The sequence below is a fragment of the Temnothorax longispinosus genome, chromosome 4 (assembly GCF_030848805.1).
Source record: "Temnothorax longispinosus isolate EJ_2023e chromosome 4, Tlon_JGU_v1, whole genome shotgun sequence".
Classification (NCBI taxonomy): Eukaryota; Metazoa; Arthropoda; class Insecta; order Hymenoptera; family Formicidae; genus Temnothorax; species Temnothorax longispinosus.
In genome coordinates, this window is record NC_092361.1 from 17,534,533 (window position 1) to 17,550,845 (window position 16,313).

Consider the following 16,313-nt stretch of genomic DNA (forward strand, 5'->3'; position numbering starts at 1 on the left):
TTACTTTGCTGCAAGAGAAAAATGTATTAAGAGTTGACTCAATTGCTATCAGTAATTTCACATTTGTATGAAGAATAAATAAATATTGATATTTTCGATCATCGATATCAATAATATTAAATTGATTGTCATTGATAATAACGTTTGATAATAACGTGTTATTATATTTCCAGCTTTGGCATAAAATTGTATTTCAAGAATAGCAATCGGCACGCAATTCAAGTGGTGGAGAAGAAAAGAGACGAAATGTATAAAATTCACAAAAAGTTATTAAAATCTTGCCCAATTTGTTAAGAAAACATATTTTACTGTTCTATCAAATAATAATTTGAACAATTATTGTGTTCGAATAGCATTAGCGTAATAACAATAATAATTTTGTACATAGGACAATTCTTAATTTTTCTCCATAAAAGTATAAAATATCTCAAGTTAAATATCTTTGCTATTTAAATTTAAAGTCACACATGTATACGTCTGCACAGCATACATGTATTTCGATTACTTTCTTTATAATGGTATCATCTTTTCTCTTGTTTAACAATTATTAATTATTGTAAATCCTAATAAATTTCTTTTAGAAAGTCATAATAATTTACAAGTAATGTACCTATGTCTTTTTTGTCATGTCTCATGTCTATTACGTACATTTACAGGTAATGTAGTATATACAAATCTGACGCATTTGCAAGATTGAATCAATATTGTTACGCAAGGCAAACAAGCTAAGTAGGTATATGTTATACGTAATATTAAAACAAAAACACTTAAGTAATGTAAAATATCGATGATTCTAATAAATGTAACAGTCCAATAATTATACTTTCATGCACGAACAAATTGATCTGATCATCCGATATAATATCAGACATATCACTTTACGTAAGATGTGTTCAATATCTTAACATTCATAAAATTGTGACTGGCAAAATTAAAAATGCAAAAAATGTAGACACCAATATTACATAAATAACTGGTTAGAGATACATGATTTTAAAAATAATTTACTGATATGAACATATAAACTATAAAAAATTATGTTATAAGTATCCAATTTAATGTATTTCACATTAACTTGTTAAATGTAGGAAGGGACGAGAAAATAAATTATATACATTGTTTTGCATGAAACATATATTAAAACGCACATTATTATATTCATGAACAAAATTATGAGAATTTCAAAAAATAACTAATCACATTAAAGCAACACAAAAGTGAAATGTCAACACAAAATGAATTGTCAACAAATTGACAGGACTGAAAAATCGCTTACATACATTTTTTTAAATAAAAAGGCAGTGATTATACATATTTCTTCGTTGCCGTTAATTAAACCGCACATAAAAGTGCTTAAACTAATATCCATTCCTATAAGAAATATCTAAAGATAAACTTTCTTCTCTTTGTGAAATGTATGTAATGTTTAAAAAGTAATATTTGGTAAACACTTTACTGCATCAAAAATTGACTACGTTAAAATAAACATAAATGAGATATGTAAAATATACGTTTATATTTTACACTCCACAATACTTTAGATAAGTGATAAGAAAATAATTAAAAGAAAACTATTAATTTGGTATGTAGAAAGACATCCAAAATTTTAAACTCATAAATTTCTTACCTATATGATCAGTTCTCAGCGCAACGAACGATCAAATAACTTAAATCATGAATGACAGAATTTTAGATGCTTATTTTATACTACCTATATCAAAATCTTATGTATTAAAATTACGTTTAATATTAATAGCCGTTGTTTCATACTGCACGATATGGTAACCGGATTAACGCTTAAAATATCATTTGAGCTATCTACAACCTTATTTTTCCAGGTTTTCGTCATTAAATTATTACTTTTGCTATTTTGAGATATTGATATTGCGACACAACTTGTCTCTCTCTTCGGTTATGTCAACGGCGATTTTATTAATAAAAGGATGTCTGATCTTGCCATTAATCGCGACGAAGAACTCATCCAGTTCTCCCGGAATGTTATCCCTTTTCTCGTACTCGTACGCTTGCATCAGCAAGTCTAGTCTATCTAAGTCTTTTACGTACAGTGCTTCAGGAGATTCCTGTTTTTCATATTCCTAAACATTAAAGAAACAGGGAAAATATTAATAAATATTAATGGCACAACGAAAAATTAGAATAACATAAGGATATTCGAAATATTTGTGGTATCTTTCTTACACGAAATATTTGTAGTATCTCAGGTCCCTTATCACCTAGCAGCTTGCAAATCTCCTCCATAGCTTCATCTTCCATTCTATGTTTTTCATCCGGTGGTATGCCACAGTAAGGTGTTATGTCTCCCACAATGCACTCGGCCAAATCATGAATTAACGTCATCTGCATTATTCTGCAAATCGAAAAATTATATTTTGCTAAGTTTTTACCGTTTCTTGTAATATATATGTGTATGTATATATACAGATATATCATTATCAAAATTAAATTATTCAACTTTATAAAAGCGATTATAAAATTTCAAGTTATAAAAGAGTACTTCAATAATAATGTCTCACTTGGTTTTGTCTAAATTTTCTTTTCCATCCACCAAAAATGATAACATCGCCATTCGATACATATGTCCCGCAATTGTTTCAGGATCAGGTATATTCCGTTTTACCCATCCCGTCCTTTTCATGTGCTGAAAAGAATAACAACAAAAACATGCTTAAGTAAAAGTATATTAAATATCAATTTTTTCCACATTTTAAAGAAATATTTCTCTTGACATAAAAAAGAAGTTTTTAAAAGCAAGAAATATTACGTTACATTATTCGAGTTCTTTTGTTTCAGATAAAAATGATAGAGAAACTGATAGAGATTTCTAGGATATTAATTTTTTTCTTTATTTTTATGCATTCTCATTACTTAATTATTTTTCTAAGCTCTTAAAAATATGTCATAAAATTCAAAACCTGAAATAGAACCTTATATTCACATAAGTAGAGTCGGAAGTATATAAAAAAAATCAATGGAATGCCGAATGATCAAAGACAGAGCTGTGTTGATTCAGCAACGTATCTAATCTAACAATTCCATTCATTTAATCGCATTTGTCTCGATGCAAGTTAGCAAACAAAGAAAATTGCATCACAATTGAATCATGAGAAGTCAGTTATCAAAGCGTTCATTAGTCAGCATAATTACGCGAGTGTAAATAAACAGACTGAAGGAATGATAACCTTGAATTTATTAACGCCAACAAATAAACTGGGCTAATATCGGTTAGAGACACGGTGATAACTGATAAGACTAGTCTTATCTCAAACATTTAAATAAATAAAAAAACGTTAAAAAAACAATCTTTTTCTCTATTTTTGACTTTACGTCGTACATTTATACTTCTAAAAAATGCTCAAGCTTAATATTGGAAAAGTGTTCAATGACTTCTGATGCATTTTTATCGTTCAAATAAAATAAAGGATATGAAAAGGATCTTTGTTAATACTAACTTCAGCGTATAAAGTATAAAGGACAGTATCTATCGTACAATACAATGAGCTACAAACTGAATTATCCTTGATGTTTTGTTCAAAGGTCAAATATGTATATACGTATACTTTCATACAATTGTATATATATTTATCTGTAAGGCCGAACGTTAGAAATTTTATATAGATCATATATCTCAAATACCAACAATTATATGTATATTTCTCTATCTATTTCTCTCTTTTAATAGTTACTTCTGTATTCCTGCTGCGACGACTCAGACCGAGAACACATCGAAACAGAAATACGAAATGACATTCTGGACACAATCAATTCCTGACAACCACGATTGTCAGAAAACAAATTATATACCCTTCTCATTTTGCCATTTCAAATCTTCATCGAGAACGCCTTTGATCATGATACTTCATAAAACAATGTTGACACATAGTCATGTTAGGAGAAAGGAGAAGGGCAATAATCTCGTTGGGAGTGATCAAATGTCATCAAGCAGCAACATGAGACGTCTTCTTATGTAAGTATGTTTTATTTTCTTTCTTTCTTTCTTTTTTGCACACAGTACCATCCTTCTATTTTTTCCTGACTCTCTTCGTTATGATATTCTATTTCCGCGGAAGGAAATCAGAAATAACTGTACTGGCGAGAATGGCATTTTGCACAAGTATCGGTTTTGTCTAGTGACCGAAGGTCACTTGCGAAACGTATAAATGTTGGGATTTGACAGCTGCGCGAGCGTATCGTTTCGGGATTTACCTTCAACCTGCCGACCAGCTCCATAAACTCCTGCAATCTCTTCGTGTCCTGCATCGCAATCGATTAGAATTCCCGTGACCGTTTTATGTCCGTTCAGTCGTACAGGATCGCTTTTGGTTGAACCCTAGCTTGGCTACCACCGACAACTGCGCTACTCCCGCGAAGCGAACACGTCCACGACTGATGACGACTGACGAAAAAATCAAGCGGGAAGTGAACGGTCATTGCAGTCAATCGCGACGAACGATCGTTTCCCTAGGCGCCTTCGCCCTTCAGTGCCGTAGCAAAAACTGTAGCAAGTAAGAAGCGGGCAATTCAGGGCCGATATCACAAGGTTTGTTCGCGTCGCATGCCCCACCATGCTCCTAATCACTCCAATGGACTCCAAAAACTCATCTGCTCCAATCGCCACCTTTTATCCCTGATCCAAGTGCTCTTGGTGTATGTATGCGAGATGCGACGCGAACAAACCTACAGTCTCCGATTAAACTCACTCTGCATGTCTTTCTAACTGTCCCCCTAAAAAGAGACGAAGAGTGAGTTTAATCGGAGACTGTGATATCGGCCCTCATCTTGAAAATCTTGAAATTGGAAGATTTTCCATAATTGATAATTAAATCTGGATATTCGTACTTTTGCCTTGCGCGATAGACTGACGAGATAATTCATTGTTCAAAACTTTGAGCGATGAATGGATCGTGAATCTTACATTAAGATTACACTTAATTAAATATATAGGTACTGTAGAATGGACGGTACTTTATAATCCGATTTTGCACTGAAGATCAGCTTCGGGCGATAATTTGATCTTATATTTAAAGTCACATATATCTTAAATACAATGCAAAGTACCATATGATCAAGTTCATTAGCTAAATGGAATCTTAAAATCGTTTGTAAATTGTAAGACAATTTTAAAATTGTGTAAAATAATTTTAAATATAAAATCGAATTATAAATCAGTGGATATCACCACGGAAACAACCAAAATAATAGGCCTGTTCGTTTTTAGCTGAACTTCTTGCTCACAGTTCGTTATTTCTCTTTTTCTCCCCAACGCGAAAAGAAAAAGAGAAAAGACGAACTGTGAGCAAGAAGTTCAGCTAAAAACGAACAGGCCTAAACTCCGAACTAGTGCAGTCAGTTCAGCAATAGGAAATAGATCCTTTATTACGATTGGTTTGTGCACTCATATCCAAAGTGAAACTAAAAGGCAAGAACCAATCATATTGATGAATCGAACAAAACGCTTATTAAGCTACTTTTTCTGCTGAACGCAGCCTAAGGGTTGGTTTATAATAGCCGTAACCGTTGATTTAAGCCGTAATCTTTAAGAAATTGACCAATCACAGTCGATTATTCTTCTCACATTCGACTGTGATTGGTCAATTTATTAAAGATTACGGCTTAAATCAACGGTTATGGCTATTATAAATCAACCCTAAACTGTCACGAATGTCACTGTAACAATTCGCCCAATTCGGGTATTTACCGTCATATACTCAATAATGTTCTGTAATTTACCTGTCTACCTCAGTGCGGCGTATATATACCAGGTTTTCTGTTGAATAATTGCCAAGTACAACGTAATTAGCGTTCAACGAAAGGAACCGTATTTAAGGCCGTAGGCAAGACCCACTATCATTAGTATCATTTAAAGTAAGTAATTTCGCTAGAATATTTCAGAAAGAAAGTGCTACTCCATTTGATAATCAATTAAGATCAGCTGTTTGATCCTTTCGTTAAATTGATTTCTACTACTCTTAATTAATAAAAATATAATTGGACTCGACCGCGTTAATTTTGCATTGCGGTCGAATAATACAAGGATTGGGATTAGTTGGAATTAGAAACGGTCTAATTAACGGCATGTTAAAGTCGCTGACATTCCGAAGTTTCTCCAGGAAACTCCGATTTTTATCTCTGATTTTTACCTCTGATCGCTACAATGCGATTTAATTTGCCGTGGATCGTTTACCTGTTCTTTATGATTTTTAAAATAGTCAAACAAGCGAAGTCCTGACTCCTGACAAAAGTGTAAGTAGTATCGCGTTGAATGACAAGCTTAGGAAAATGTGACAATTAAAGACATTTCAAGAACTTTAATTAAATCGGAAATATCGGTGCATATAATGAATTTTCGAACGAAACATAATATGCTACTTAAATGTTTTTCGCCTAAAAAAGAAGTATGTAATGTTACAAAATTAATACTGTAATTAATGGAAAAAATGAGGTTAAGTTGCGTCAAGAATGATGTCATCTCCTTAAATTAGATGAAATGCGCGTGTAATATGCGATATAATAGATTTTAAATAGAGGATTTTAGCAGCGTATCGTTTTCGAGTGATATTCAGTCAATAAATAATTTTGCAATCCAATTTGGTATTGATCAATTAGCATGTATATTATTTTGACAGAAAGATAGAAATACATATCAATATCATTTTTCTTTAATTACAGAAGAGAAGTCTATATAAAGTTCTAAAAGATTTTGTAAACATAATGGCTGAGAAGGAAGAAGAGGAAGTTACAGACATACTTTGGGTAAGTTATCTTTTGCAACCTTAAACTGAATTATTAATTCTTACGATAAATTCTTACGTTACATTGATCTTCCTAACATTAATTAGTTATACTAGTTTGCTTGTCTCTGTCGTTCCAAAGATATATAGAATTTAAGATTCGAATTTAACTAACAATCGAGGAATTAGTTGCTTGACATTTTTCCTTAAGTAATTTCAACAGAGACATAAAAATGTTTGAGCGTATTGTCAACGGTATATTTGTTTTTCAGGAAGAGACGAAGACTTTTGCCGTGGAACAGCAACAATGCTTGTATGATAGTCTTCCTGACTACTTAATGTATAAAAGTGATGAACATAAATATCTAAAACAGAATATTGGATATGCTCGTTATGGGTCGCCAAAGGATACCAAGGAGGCAAGTGCAACAGAGAGCAATAGCTGTTATTGCAAAACAGAAAATTCAAGTGATACAGACGTAGCTGATTCAGTGGTTTATGATAAAAAAGCTCAAGAGACCATAGATAAGATATATGATAAGATCTGCAAATGTGCCGGAGAAACTGATAGTTCTGAACCAATTTATGTTGGTATAATTTATAATATGGTATTCCGTCAGAAAATGAATATAAAATCTAAGAAAAAAGAAGGAAAAAAGAAAGAAGAAAAAACGGAAGTTAAAAAAGAAGGAGAAACGGAAGTTAAAAAAGAAGAAGAAATGGAAGTAAAAGAAATGAAAACAGAAGCAAAAGAAGATGAAAAGGATAAGAAGGTAATGCTACTTGACGTATTACCTGTCCCCATTTTTAAAATCAAAAGAAGGATTCAGAAAAACTCCGAAACTACAAAGAACGCAAAGCAAGAAGACGCAGCAATTACCGATGGAATACAGTATGAAACATGGTTCGTTGCTCACAATGCCAGAGTGTATAAAAATTGGAGAGACTATGTAGAAAATAATGATTTACCAGCTTTCACTATGGTTCTTCCAAAAGATGGTGTTTATCAACCAAATCCGGATTATCCAATTACAGAGGATTATTCGACGGTTTGGCTGGAAATTATGGAGTCTCCTGCGTGTAACTGGAAAACAAAACTCTGCTATGGAATTGATATCGCTTCCAATGTCGTTGGATTTGGCACCGTTGGCTTGACCGTCGCTTCGCTGTTCACACCTCTTGCACCAGTTGTTGTCGTGTCAGGTAAATTGCCTTTTAACATATAATTAATGCAAAATTAATTTATTACGTTAAATATTGATTGTATAACTTATAATTTACTATTAATGTTAAATCATTATGTTAAATATTGATTGTATAACTTATAATTTACTATTTTGTGCCAGTATTTACGCAAAATCAGTGCCTGAGAGAAACACCGTTTTACATTACATTTTATTCTGTCGCATATATTAGGTCTTGCTGCTGCTGGTGCGACTGGTGCTTGGTCATTTGGCCGAAACGTACAACAATTAGCAGATCGCAATAGCCACGAAGAATCTATTCATGTGTTTGACAAAGAAGCACTTCCACATTACCTTGGCATAGCCGGTACTGCATTTGGTTTAGGAGTAGTTGGAGGATCAGCGATTATTTCCAATGTTGCTGCACGTGGTATGACAGTAAACACCGTCGCAAGAGCAGCATTCAATACTGTACAAGGTGGCAATCTGTTCATTAATGGCGTTGGCGTATTATATCAGAGTTACAACATGATAGACAAATATATAACAGACAAGACAGTCAGCATGGGAGACGCACTAAATTTGGCGACGCATCTTATGTTTTTCTGCGGCTCCGTAGTAAAGGTTCAATTCGCCAGCGACATCATCGAGAGTACCCAAGGTAGAATTATGACTGATTACAAGGAGAGTTTGGGCACTAAACGTCTCCGTAAAAAGTACAATCGCGCTTTGAGAAAAGCTGCCGAAACTAACGTATGTAAAATAGAAGAGAATGCAGAAGTGATACGCTACATAAGAAATCGTCAAGAGCTATCGTCTAATCAATCTTTAACTAAAGGCGGTAACCGGATATCAGACAAAGCTTCACGTAATATCGTATGGTCGTGCGAACATGGTAGACTAAAAGTTAATGGTATCTTATTGTTAGATCCTATCGTTTATGTTACCCGTCTTATAAGACTGGGCATATTTATCGAAAGTAACCAGAATAATTCATCTGGTCCACATGCTGATGACTCTATCGCTGATCAATTAGCAAGGGTACTTTGTGATTTATTATCGAAGTTGTATGTAAGCGACGACTGTCCCAAAAGCACCAAAATACCGATAGTGCCTGACTTTGAACCGCTGTTAAGGGAGATGGGTTCTATGAACATTAATGAAGAGTGCTTGAAGAAGCTATTTGCAGTCGCTGTAAAGTTAATGAAACGTTCCAAAGATATGGACGATTTTTTATTTCTAACTTTTACCTTTGTTTGGCAGTATTGTAAAGCGAATTTGAAGCAGTGGGGCATGAGCTTAACCTATTGCACGCAAAGCATTTCCAGCAGCAAGATTTTGGAAAAGATTATTATCGCAATTTTTGAAGCGATTGATATGTTGCTTAATAACTTATCTAATGCTTTTATGACGTATATGAACACCAGTTTGCACAGATAAATAAAGAATATAAATTTTAATATGACTAATACGACAAAGAAAAATTAGAAAAATGGTGCGCACAATAGTTTATGTAGCAATAAGTCACGATTTTTATAGAAATATATGCTATATTTATTAGGCAACAGATTAGTAAAGTTTAAGCTTTAGAGTGAAGTCTTTGCCACACGGATTTGTGCCTAGATACATCATTGAACAAATAGTGAAATTGTTAACTTTTGTTATAATTTATCTTAAATATGTTATAAATAATTACGTTAATTTAAATCAAATTTATATCAAGAGACACAATAGCAGCTTGCGCTAATTATAAATATAACAACCTTAAAAACAAATCACATGTATATCTATTTTTAAAAACATATCTTTTGGCGCACAAGTGTCTCAATAAATGTGTGAATGGTGTTATATATTTTTAAAGTATTGTAATATATGGAGGGATAAAAACCAGAGTGTAAGTCAAATTTTTTTAAATATTTTCTCGTGTGCATAGATACAATATGTACAATATATAAATTGTATCTATGCACACGAGAAAATAATTTTAAAAATTTGACTTACACCACTCTGGTTTTTACCCCTCCATATGAAGGGGTAAAAGACATAGTAATGTAAGTCAAATTTTTAAAAATATTTTCTTGTGTGCATAGATGCAATTTATATATTGTATAGATTGCATCTATGCACACAAGTCAAAATATTTTTAAAAATTTGACTTACATCACTATGGCTTTTAAGTTATTATGAAAAAGTGCTTCTCGCGCAATTCGGAACAATTACAAATCCTTGGAAATACACCACATATTCTGTGTGCCTTGTATTTCAATCTTTTATGTATTGTATGTATATTTTATATATTATATATGCAAAGTATATGTCATTGAAAATTATAAAACAATAAATACGATCTATTTCCTTATTTGCACTTTGTACTTTTCATTAAGATTGACATTATAGTTTATCCTGATTTAGCAAAATAAAGACTCGCAAATCTAGAAAGTATTGAATACACCTAAGGGCGAAAAGAATGTAATAGCTAGGAAGGAATTTTATTAAATATTTAATTCTGTAAATATAAGAAATATATCTTAATTTTTGTATTAAGCTATTCTACTAGAAAAGTCAAAACGAGAGAAAAGAGATTATAAGACGATTCTGAAATCGTTTCTCGATTTCAAAGATTAAAAATTTACAGACAGTTATACTTTTTCCACGTGTATTCTTTTCTTATTTTTCTTAATTTTATTTTAAGTTAATAATAGTACAAAACAATGCTTTCTTTTGTGATTGTATCTTAGTACAATATATCATATACTTTTTTGTTTTTATATGTTCCCTTTAAAAATAATTTTATTTTTTATTTTTTATATCCTTTCAATTCTCTATTTTATTTTTTTCTTATTAGTAAAAATAGAGGAAAAGAAAGAGAGGGAGAATTTTTTTCGTTTTCTGTTTATAAAATATATAATTACAAAATCAGCCGATCCAAATGCGAGGGAATAACAATTAAGGAAAAACAACCATAATTTCACGCGATATCCCTCGCCCTCGGGGAAACACGACGAATTCGAACACGGGGGCGATTCCCCGCCGTGGCTCTCATGCGGATACCATCTTAACGCGCGCATGCGCGGCCGATAATTGAGGATCGGCACGCGACTCAGTCAGCTGACCTGTCTTGTGATAGCCAGCTAGGCCGGAGACTCGCGAGACAGGCACGGTAGCACGGTCCTCGTCGCTGGCTGAACTTCGCGCTGGAAAACGTCGCACCTCGTCGCCGTGAGTATCCGCGGCCGAGTCAGTCGACTCGACCGTCGACGTTTTCTCGCTCGCGCGGACGGACTCCGAGTCAACGTTTCCCCGTCGGATCACTCCGTGCGAGCGAGCGAGCGAGCGGAGTAGTATACCTATATCGATCCGGTGGCCACTTTGCGTGCGCCATCGTCTTCCACGATCGGGCGCGAATCCACGAAGCCGATTTCCGGCCGGGAGAGACGCGGAACGTCGATCGTCGCCGACGGCCGCCGCGATCGATCCGCGGCCGTCCGCGGACGGGAAAACGCCGCCTCGTCTCCGCCTAGCAGAAGACGGTCTTCACGGGGGCTACGCCTATTTTTTTGAATGGCCTGCTCACGTGAGTCGCGCAGCCAGCGTGTGACAGCGTGCGCTTCTCCGACAGTCCGTCTCGGCCGCACGTAATGATCGACTGTCCTGTTCGGTTTTACTCCAACGTTTTCTTGGGTCTTTCGTTTACTTCAACCGCGACAAATGATATGTATTTTTCAGGTTCTGGTATGGGCAAAAATTGCCATAAGGCGTAAGAAGTGCAGTTTAAAGAAGCAGGCTTGTTACATACGCTTGTTATATATCTGCATTATGTATTCTTTTATTTGATGTATTTAAATTGAAACAAGTGTTTTTGTTTAAATTTAAAGCGTAGATGGGAGAAAGAGAAGATATAGTTGAGGAATAATTTTCTGGCGCAAATTTATGTATAATTTGAGCTGCGGCGATCAAGATAGATAAACGTATGTCAATTTGCGCGATAGCGACTCGTTTTCCTTGAGTTTTGCAATATTTAATTCACAACCGACAGGTAGCTAGGTCATAGTTTGAAAAATCATTGGGTAAAAATTATATTCTTATGCTAGATGTAATCAGTGATAAGATAAAATATTTTTAATATCTGCCACTGAAACATTCTTCAAATCCTGATAAAATAAAAACCTTGTTTGTAAAAAGATAATCATGTCATGTGTTACTTAAATATTTAACGTTTAGGGTATATAGTTTGATGATGTTTCTCTAAATCCATATTATATAATGTAATTTTCTTCTGTCTCTCCTTAAATTCTACGTTTTATTTTAAGACGTGAAATGGAAAGAAGTATATAAAATTATAACTATAATATAATTTAATTATAATCTTATAATTTATAAGATCACAATTAAATTATATTATAGTTATAATTTTTTCCTCTGCAAAATGAAATTTTAGTTATTGAATGTACAAAGTAATAGATACAATCTCTTTTTTTTCCAGATAAATTAAGTGTTCAAAATGACGAACCAGAGTTTAGCGAAGATTGCACATGAGGAGCGGGAGGGCAAGTTCGGATACGTCTATGCGGTATCCGGACCTGGTTAGTTTCTAGTTCTTCTCACATGAATTTGACCTTGCTCTGTTACATACTTTTTATCTAACATTCTTCTTCGTAGTTGTCACCGCGGAAAAAATGTCTGGATCAGCTATGTACGAGCTGGTGCGAGTCGGTTATTACGAGCTGGTAGGAGAAATCATCAGATTGGAAGGTGACATGGCTACGATACAGGTAAGAAGTGTACTACGTACATTTATGTTTCATCTTAGGATGTTGGAACAGTTTGAATAATCTCGCAATATGTTTAGGTCTACGAAGAAACAAGCGGCGTGACAGTTGGTGACCCCGTGCTTCGCACTGGGAAGCCGTTGTCCGTCGAATTGGGCCCTGGCATCCTCGGCAGCATCTTCGACGGTATTCAGCGTCCGTTGAAAGACATCAACGAGCTCACGGGCTCGATCTACATCCCGAAGGGTGTCAACATACCGGCGCTTTCGCGTACCGCCAGCTGGGAATTTCATCCGCATAACGTGAAAAACGGCAGCCATATCACGGGCGGTGACTTTTACGGCGTCGTATACGAGAATACTTTGGTGAAGCATTGGATGATCATGCCGCCCAAGTGCAAAGGCACAGTCACGTACGTCGCGCCCGTTGGCAACTACACTGTTGATGTAAGATTTTGTTTCTTACGTAATTTTATTCCACACTTTATATTTCCACATTATAAATTTATATAAGTATGTAATATCTTTGTAGGATATCGTATTGGAGACCGAATTTGATGGCGAGAGGCAGAAATACACTATGCTTCAGGTACGAAATATACTTCTATGATAACATAGGTATATGAGACTTTTGATTAATTGCTTACTGTGAATTTACGTTTGTATTCGTGCAGGTGTGGCCAGTACGTCAACCTCGCCCGGTTACTGAAAAATTGCCGGCTAATCATCCTTTACTCACTGGTCAACGAGTCTTGGACTCTCTTTTCCCGTAAGAACATCTTCGGATAAGCATATTGTAGAACGCATCGCAGAAATATTTGGAACGTGGATGCAACAGATCTGTGTTACAGATGCGTCCAAGGTGGAACCACAGCTATTCCTGGTGCTTTCGGTTGCGGTAAGACCGTCATCTCGCAGGCCTTGTCCAAGTACTCTAACTCCGATGTGATTATTTACGTCGGTTGCGGAGAACGTGGTAACGAAATGTCTGAAGTACTGCGCGATTTTCCTGAATTGACCGTGGAGATCGATGGTGTCACCGAGTCCATCATGAAACGTACCGCTCTGGTCGCCAATACGTCTAACATGCCAGTAGCCGCGCGTGAAGCGTCTATTTACACCGGTATGTGCGATACATTATTAAGAAAAACTCATCAATTCACTCGTATATAATAGTTAATGTAAATAGCACTTATTCAAGTTATAATAATAAATAATTTGTTGTTTGTGACGCAGGTATTACGCTATCTGAATATTTCCGTGATATGGGTTACAACGTGTCGATGATGGCGGACTCAACATCTCGTTGGGCTGAGGCTCTCCGAGAAATTTCAGGTCGTTTAGCTGAAATGCCTGCCGATTCTGGTTATCCTGCTTATCTCGGTGCTCGTTTAGCCAGCTTCTACGAACGCGCCGGAAGGTACGATGTCATACTTGACATATAAAGTAGTCAAGTGACTAATAATGTGACCAAGTATCTTTCTCGAAATCATAACACATCACGGTGAATATATGTATAATATTAATTATATGTACAATCTTGGAAGAAATTTATATTAAAACAAATAGTACCTTTTGCCGCTAATCAATGCAACTAATATTGGATGATTCTTACGTAGAGTGAAGTGTTTGGGCAATCCAGATCGTGAAGGATCTGTTAGTATCGTCGGTGCCGTATCACCGCCAGGTGGTGACTTTTCCGATCCTGTGACCAGCGCGACGCTCGGTATTGTGCAGGTACAAAGGACATCTGCATATGAAAAAAATAAAAAAGAATAATGATAAACTGATTTTTTAACGAATTATTTAATTTGTAGGTATTCTGGGGTTTGGATAAGAAACTTGCGCAACGTAAACACTTCCCGTCCATCAATTGGCTCATATCATACAGCAAGTATTTGCGAGCACTGGACGATTTCTACGACAAGAATTTCCCGGAGTTTGTCCCGCTGAGGACGAAAGTGAAGGAGATCCTGCAAGAGGAGGAGGATCTGTCGGAAATCGTGCAATTGGTAGGCAAGGCTTCGCTCGCCGAAACGGATAAAATAACGCTCGAAGTAGCAAAATTGCTGAAAGACGATTTCCTGCAACAAAACAGGTACGACATATTATCTTATAATAATTCTGTGCATGTTACATCAATATTGCAAACGGTTAAATATTACTTGAAAGAATTTCTTAATTCTTTTCTGAATCTTTTTTTTTTTTTTTAATTCTAGCTACTCGCCGTACGATCGTTTTTGTCCATTTTACAAGACCGTGGGAATGTTGCGAAATATGATCGCATTCTACGATATGGCAAGACACGCGGTAGAATCAACAGCTCAGTCCGATAATAAAATCACATGGAATGTCATCAGGGACAGTATGGGCAATATTCTCTATCAACTGAGCTCTATGAAGTTCAAGGTGGGTAACTTTAAACAAAAATCTGACTGATCTTTCCGTAACTTTAATTTTAACGTACCTCTGTCTTTTTATTAAAAACACACTTATCTGAAACTTGTAGGATCCTGTTAAGGACGGCGAGGCGAAAATCAGGTCAGACTTTGATCAGCTACACGAAGATATTCAACAGGCATTCAGGAATTTAGAGGACTAAATTCCTAACTCGTCACTTGTTAAAAGCAATTTTAAGATATTAATTGTTTCTGTAACTTGGCTCTAACATTTAAGGATGTCCCGGTCCAACTAGTGAATTGCATATAGCTTGCTAAAAATATGACTACAAGCAGCATTATCGATTACGTCATATATTATTTGCCGAATATACGAATATATCCTTGAAAGCGTTTGAAAATGAATTGTAAATAGATTAGCTACGTTGAAATCTACTATCATGCAGCGAAATAATCGAAAGAATGTCATGTTATGCACGTGACGATTGTGACAATAAAGTGGGACATTCTTAAATGCGTTCGAAGCGTACATTTAAAGATACGCTCCGCTTCCTCGAGAGTTAACCCGCTTGGCTCGAGAACAGAGCTACTTGTAATTAATCGGATATTATCAGAGAAAGTAATTTTATCCTTCGCGCAGAAATATACTTTCGTTTTTTTTCCCCGCTTTGTCAAAGGTGCAAATAACCAGAAAGTTATTCCTATATGTTTTCCGTAAATGTGTAATATAAACGAAAGTATAAAACGGCTGCCTGTTTCATCGATGATGCGCGCAGACTAGAATTATGGTATGAGAAGATACTCTTAATTACCAGTTATGTGACACGTGGATAACACGGCAGTTCTTACCTTGCAAAGAGATTGTGAATCGTGGAGTATTAAATATTGTAACATATAATGTACTATTTAAGTGCGATGAACGATAATCGCAACTGTTATTCATTAATTAAACACACTATACCTTAACGTTATAAACATGATTTAAAAGTTTAGAAAAGGACATACACACCCGCGTATACATGATACATTAGAGACAGATGATCAAGGTGCAGGGTCTTCAATATCGTGAAGATAAATACGAAAGGGAAAAAAAGAACGTGTAAACACGATGTTCCATTGACTTCGATATCATTTCCATTGTATGATATGTAAAAAAAAAACAATAAAATTATGCACAAGAGGATCATGGACTTGGATACGGATATGATGATAC

At 35.1% G+C, this 16,313-nt stretch overlaps 3 protein-coding genes and 1 long non-coding RNA gene across 6 annotated transcripts; 2 read left to right on the forward strand and 2 right to left on the reverse strand.

Moving 5' to 3' along the window:
• Positions 1 to 1,116: 1,116 nt before the first annotated feature.
• Positions 1,117 to 4,414, reverse strand: LOC139810943 (5'-deoxynucleotidase HDDC2). Its single transcript, XM_071774879.1, has 4 exons — positions 4,225 to 4,414; positions 2,535 to 2,659; positions 2,200 to 2,368; positions 1,117 to 2,096 (listed from the first exon to the last, which is right to left on the reverse strand). Exons 1-4 carry the CDS (start codon positions 4,276 to 4,278, stop codon positions 1,866 to 1,868), a joined length of 579 nt encoding a protein of 192 aa, XP_071630980.1. The 5' UTR covers positions 4,279 to 4,414; the 3' UTR covers positions 1,117 to 1,865.
• A 1,269-nt stretch (positions 4,415 to 5,683) lies between these two features.
• LOC139810934 (uncharacterized) lies at positions 5,684 to 10,292 on the forward strand. 3 transcript variants are annotated; one of them, XM_071774864.1, is made up of 4 exons: positions 5,684 to 5,883; positions 6,688 to 6,771; positions 7,022 to 7,952; positions 8,166 to 10,292. In XM_071774864.1, the coding sequence occupies exons 2-4, from the start codon at positions 6,730 to 6,732 to the stop codon at positions 9,371 to 9,373; spliced, it is 2,181 nt and encodes a 726-aa protein (XP_071630965.1). In that variant the 5' UTR covers positions 5,684 to 5,883; positions 6,688 to 6,729; the 3' UTR covers positions 9,374 to 10,292. The 3 variants fall into 3 exon arrangements, with proteins under 3 accessions (XP_071630965.1, XP_071630966.1, XP_071630964.1); XM_071774865.1 differs by lacking the exon at positions 5,684 to 5,883 and adding an exon at positions 5,982 to 6,261; XM_071774863.1 differs by lacking the exon at positions 5,684 to 5,883 and adding an exon at positions 6,278 to 6,413.
• On the reverse strand, positions 6,974 to 11,185 carry LOC139810947 (uncharacterized). The gene is made up of 3 exons (XR_011731518.1): positions 11,047 to 11,185; positions 7,719 to 7,961; positions 6,974 to 7,114 (listed from the first exon to the last, which is right to left on the reverse strand). It is a non-coding gene; the product is annotated as an uncharacterized lncRNA (long non-coding RNA).
• LOC139810938 (V-type proton ATPase catalytic subunit A) lies at positions 11,014 to 16,283 on the forward strand. Its single transcript, XM_071774871.1, has 12 exons — positions 11,014 to 11,152; positions 12,417 to 12,516; positions 12,593 to 12,705; positions 12,783 to 13,148; positions 13,234 to 13,290; positions 13,376 to 13,470; positions 13,553 to 13,824; positions 13,938 to 14,121; positions 14,321 to 14,438; positions 14,519 to 14,799; positions 14,921 to 15,110; positions 15,211 to 16,283. The coding sequence occupies exons 2-12, from the start codon at positions 12,435 to 12,437 to the stop codon at positions 15,301 to 15,303; spliced, it is 1,851 nt and encodes a 616-aa protein (XP_071630972.1). The 5' UTR covers positions 11,014 to 11,152; positions 12,417 to 12,434; the 3' UTR covers positions 15,304 to 16,283.
• Positions 16,284 to 16,313: the final 30 nt, after the last annotated feature.